This window comes from Lactuca virosa, chromosome 5 (genome assembly GCF_052849685.1).
Source record: "Lactuca virosa cultivar CGN04683 chromosome 5, Lactuca_virosa_CGN04683_v6, whole genome shotgun sequence".
NCBI classification, from domain to species: Eukaryota; Viridiplantae; Streptophyta; class Magnoliopsida; order Asterales; family Asteraceae; genus Lactuca; species Lactuca virosa.
The window spans coordinates 69,404,758-69,409,886 of NC_136430.1; the positions used below are offsets into that span (position 1 = coordinate 69,404,758).

Consider the following 5,129-nt stretch of genomic DNA (forward strand, 5'->3'; position numbering starts at 1 on the left):
CATCAAGCTCAGTAGTCAAGTTAGCAAGCTGTTTCTTAACATAGGTATAATTCACACATTTGTTGTTATATTCTTCTTGAAGTATTCTAAAGTCCTTGATTTTGGCGTCTAGTTGTGCTTTTAAGGGGTTTTGACCTTTTCTAAGGGTATAACCTTCTTATTTAAGGTCCTCATTTTCTCTTTTTAACAAATCGATTTGATCACGGAGAAATTTAATAGTAGTTTCACAAGATTGGGAGCATGAAACTTCATTGACCGGGATGTTTGAGGAACTCAAAATTCAACCTTAAAAGTCAAGTTTAAAAAGTCAAACTTAAAAGTCAAATTTGAAAAGTCAAACTTAAAAAGTCAAACTTAAAAGTCAAACCGAAAGGCTAAACTTGAAAATTTGAAAGTTAAACGAAAAAGTCAAAGTTTAAAGTCAAAGGTCAAACTTGAAAGTCAAAGTCAATTTTTAGGGTCGAAAGTCAATTTAGAAAGTCAAAAATTAAAAGTCAAAGCTTTGATACCAACTGTAAGTCCCAAATTTTGCTTGATGTATCAATCAGACCACTTGATGGTGCGGAATCCCAATCAAGTGGATGATGCAAGATCAAATATGGAAGAAGGAGAAGAATAAGAAGAAGAAGAATCTATGATGTATTCAATAATATGAATGATGCTCCATACATATGAGATTCTCACACACACACACACTCTCTTCTCCTCTCTCACTTTCTCTCTCTAGAACACCTTGATTTACACACACTTTGTCCCCCCTTTCTTATGACTCTACTGACACTATATATATAGGGAACAGTGGCTGCAAACACGTTTACAGTCGTAAACGTGTTTACAGCCGCAAACACACCCAACCACAAACACCACATGAACCATAAACCCAAGGCTGTTTTCGGTTCTAGACCAAAAACTATTAAAGCCTATAAAAGTAAAGTATAAACCATATTTTTAGACCCAACAACAACCATGTCGAAGGATTAGCTAACGGTGAAGAAGAAGAAGAGTTCTTCCTTTCTTCCTCCCAAGAAATTGGCTACTGACTTGACGGTGAAGACTCCGGGATCCCGGAAAAGGAAAATTTCTGAGTCAACAGGTCTATCCTTGGACAGCCTTGGAGATGAGGAAGCGCTCCTGAAATTGGTCTATTTCTCCAAAGTTTTAAGTATTGGGGTTATTCTCGCTCTATGTTCTGTTCTATCCTTGATGACCTACTATTTCTTTGTTATAGGTCTTTGATCATGTTTCCGCTGATCTAAGGATCCGGGCGGAGAGGGTCGAACAAGCCCTTCAGGGACAGGAGAGGGTGTAGAAGGAGACCAACGAGGATCTTCTGAGGAGGGTGGAGCTGCTTAGCAAGGAGAAGATTGGGAGAGAGGAGGAGCACATGCATGAGATGGAGGAAGTGATCTCTGACGCTAAGGTCAGTGTTGCAGTGGCTGTTTGGGAAGCCAAGATCTGTCTTGCGGAGGATCTCGAGAATGCAGGTTCTTGGGATGTGGACGGTTGGCGCGAGGTACTGGCCAAGATGATTGGCCAGCCTGCTACCGCCAACCAGAATCTAGTACTGCAGCTGACCGAGGGAGGGGAGAAGAAGGGCACGACGGATTATGACTAGACGAAGGTCTAGGCCTACTACAAAATTAGTTTAAGTAGTTTTTATTTTTGTCAGTGATGTAAAACAATTAACCTTTTGGCTGGGTTGATATGCAACTCTTTTTTGAATGACATGGTAGTATTTTCCTTTTATATCTTTCTTCTGATCTCTTTTCGTGACTGTTATGACATTAGGATCCTTAAATAATTAGGATCCTGAAAAACTTGGTTCCTGCGAATAATCCTGAAACAAAATTTTCCTAGTGAATAATTTCTAGCATATATGAATCTTGGTAATCAGATGATTTTAGTTTAGGACCCTGGAAAATTCAGGATCCTTAAACTTTATCTAGAGTTCTTTGAGAATAAGGATAGATGGAACCTGATTATCTCCAAGTTTTTCCTTATGCTTTGTAAGTCCTTCAACCTTGAAATTTACTGAGGATAAATCTCAACTTAGGAGAGAACTTCGGTTCACTGTTGATAATGAGGCTCTTTACCAATGAGGGTTGATGAGGATCCTTAACGATGAGGATCCATAAGGACCAGGATCCTTAATGATGAGGATCCTTATTGACGAAGATCCTTAAATATGAGGATCTTAGATCATACATGGGAAATCCCTCTTTAGGATAACCTGTTTAGGTTATAGACTTTGACAAAATTCTTGTGTAACACCATAGATTCAATAGATAACATGTTAATATTATAAACTGGGGAGGATCCCAAATTGTGATATAATTCATGGGAAATATCCTTACTTATGATAACATGAAGATGTTATGATTCGTGTGTGTTCTCTGGGGAAAATTCCCAACGTGTGATAACATGAAGATGTTAGAGACCTTATGTATTCTCTGGGGCAAGATCCCAATTTTGGATAATATGAGAATGTTATAAGCCTTAAGTATCTTAACTTATGTTCGAAGATAAGAGGGTTTCCAAGCCAATGAATCGTGAAATGATCCCCTTATTCGTATCCCATAGTTAGATATCGTGCGTCCAAGAGAGGTGTATAAACCTTAGTTTGTGTGAAAGAGATAATTAGCTCTTTAAACCTTAGAGGGGATTAAGTACCCTTAAGCGTAGGAGAGATGATCAGTCTCTAGCTTGTGTACATGATAGTTTAAAGATTACACTGTTGATATAATGGAGTTTCTCAAGTGTTAAGACGCTGAGATCTTTGTGTGTCAAGATCCTTATGTTTTAGGATCTCCAACCTCGAGGATCCCTATACTTTAGGATTCAGAGGATCCTTATATTTCAGGATTTTCAACCCCGAGGATCCTTTCGTTTTAGGATTATTACTTATGGAGATCCTTAGATGCACATTGTTCTGTACAGAAAACGTTAGCTAGGGGTGGGTGTTAGTCTAGATAACGCCCCTCCGATGCTTAAGTTAGTAATGTAATCGAGGATAAAGTGAGTAATGATAAAAAGTTCAAGGTAAGGAACATGTGTACCTCCGTTTTGTTGAGGATTAATCGACCCTACTTACATGTAGTATGCTTTGAGGTGTATAAAATTCCAGGATCTTGGTAGAACGTCTCCTTCGAGTGTTGCTAGCCAATATGCTCCTTTCCCTGCTTCAACATCTATGAGATATGGTCCTTCCTATTTAGGAGCTAATTTTTCTGCACTAGGATCCTTGGTGTTTTCGAATGTTTTCCTTAATACCAAGTCTTCTATTTGAAACCTTCTGAATTTTATGTTCTTATTGTAAGCCTTGGTGATCCTTTGTTGATGAACAACAATGCGTATTTTGGAAAGATCTTTGAGTTAGTCAATAGTGTCAAGATCTTGTGCTTGGATCTTGTCGTTAGTCTCTTGATCTTGCAGCAAGTATATTGTCTTCGGGATCACTACTTCGGTGGGGATCACTGATTCTGTCCCAAACACCAAATAGTAGGGGATCTGACCAGTGGCTACTTTGGAAGTAGTCCTATCTGCCCATAAGATGAAAGGAAGCTCTTCTGCCCATCTTCCCTTCTTCTTATCCAATCTTTTTTTTAAGTTGCTTACTATGATTTTATTATTAGATTCTGCTTGACCATTAGCTTCCAGATGAACAAGAGTGGACGTTATCATTTTGATTCCCCAACTTGTGCAGAAGTCTGTTGTCTTTTTTCTTATGAATTGGGATCCATTGTCGCATATAATTTCAGCCGGGATCCCGAACCTGGTCAAGATATTACGTTTAATAAATGAGACTACCTCTTTGTCTATTACCTGAACAAAGGCTTTAGCTTCAATCCAATTGGGGAAGTAATCAGTCATCACTAGCATGAAGACTTTTCCACATGGGGCTAGCTGTAATTTTCCCACTATATCCATTCCCCATTTCATGAATGGCCATGGAGAGATAATAGGATGTAGAGGTTCTATCGGTTGACGCAGGATGTTGCTACGTCTTTGGCAAGCATCACACTTTTTAGCATGTAGAAAAGAATCTCTCTTCATGGTTGGCCAACGGTATCCTGTTCTTAGTATCTTGGAGCATAAGGATCTGCCCTCGGTGTGATTGCTACAGTCTCCTTCATGTATGTCCGTCAAGACTTCTGCAGCTTCAGGATCTTCCAAGCATCTAAGGTACGGACTTGCCATAGACTTTTTATAGAGTTTACCTTGGATTATCACGAATCTTGAGACTCTTGTTCTGAATGTTCTTTTGCTTTTTTCTTTTGTTCGGATCGTGCCATTTTGGATATACACCATAATGGGTTAGGTCCATGATCTCGAACTTCTTTGAGGATCCTGTTCGTCAGGGTTCCTTTGAGGAGGGATACGAGGGTCAGGATCTTCAATAGCTGCTACGCTTGTTGGTTGTTCAGGATCATCAGATTTTCCGTAGAGGGTTTCTATGGCTGGGGTTATAGTAATCTTCTTTTATGGTGGGATCCTAAGGGAGGATCGTAATTTGGCTAATGCGTCTGCTTCTTTGTTTTCTTCTCTGGGAACTTGGGTTAGGTTAAAGTTTTCGAAATCAAAAGCTTATTTTTTGAGGATCTCTAGATATAGTGCTAATCTTTCACCTTTCACTGCATAAGATCCATTGAAGTGATTAGTTAGTAATAAAAAATCAAAAAATACATGAAGATCCCTGATTTGAAGATCCTTAGCTAACTGTAGTCCCATGATGAGTGCTTCATAGTCTGCTTCGTACACACGTATAAGGTGCGACTGGTTGCAAAGGGCTTTTCTCAAACTCCGGGAGTTGATTATGATGAGACCTTTTCACCAGTAGCAAAGATTAAGTCTATTAGCGTTCTGTTAGCCATTGCTGCATTTCATGATTATAAAATATGGCAAATGGATGTCAAAACCGCTTTCCTTAATGGAAAGTTGGTTGAGGATGTTTACATGTGTCAGCCAGAGGGTTTTGTCAGTACAGAATACCCTAATAGAGTGTGTAAGCTTGAGAAATCCATCTACGAATTGAAACAAGCACCTCGCAGATGGAATCTTTGCTTCGATGAGAAAGTCAAAGAGTTTGGCTTTTCGAGGAGTGAAGATGAATCTTGTGTATATGTCAAGGC

The 5,129-nt window shown here is 39.1% G+C and overlaps 1 protein-coding gene across 1 annotated transcript; it reads right to left on the reverse strand.

The window, feature by feature from the left end:
* Positions 1-3,372: 3,372 nt before the first annotated feature.
* On the reverse strand, positions 3,373-3,939 carry LOC145111367 (uncharacterized). Its single transcript, XM_079047651.1, has 2 exons — positions 3,823-3,939; positions 3,373-3,714 (listed from the first exon to the last, which is right to left on the reverse strand). Exons 1-2 carry the CDS (start codon positions 3,937-3,939, stop codon positions 3,373-3,375), a joined length of 459 nt encoding a protein of 152 aa, XP_078903777.1.
* Between the last annotated feature and the right edge of the window lie 1,190 nt (positions 3,940-5,129).

Bases quoted from the DNA above. Each gene is read 5' to 3' on its own strand.
- LOC145111367 (XM_079047651.1), bottom strand. From the start codon at position 3,939: ATGAAATGGGGAATGGATATAGTGGGAAAATTACAGCTAGCCCCATGT. The intron at 3,715-3,822 runs GTAATAGACAAA...ATAAGAAAAAAG, and splicing joins AAGCTAAAGCCTTTGTTCAG to ACAACAGACTTCTGCACAAG.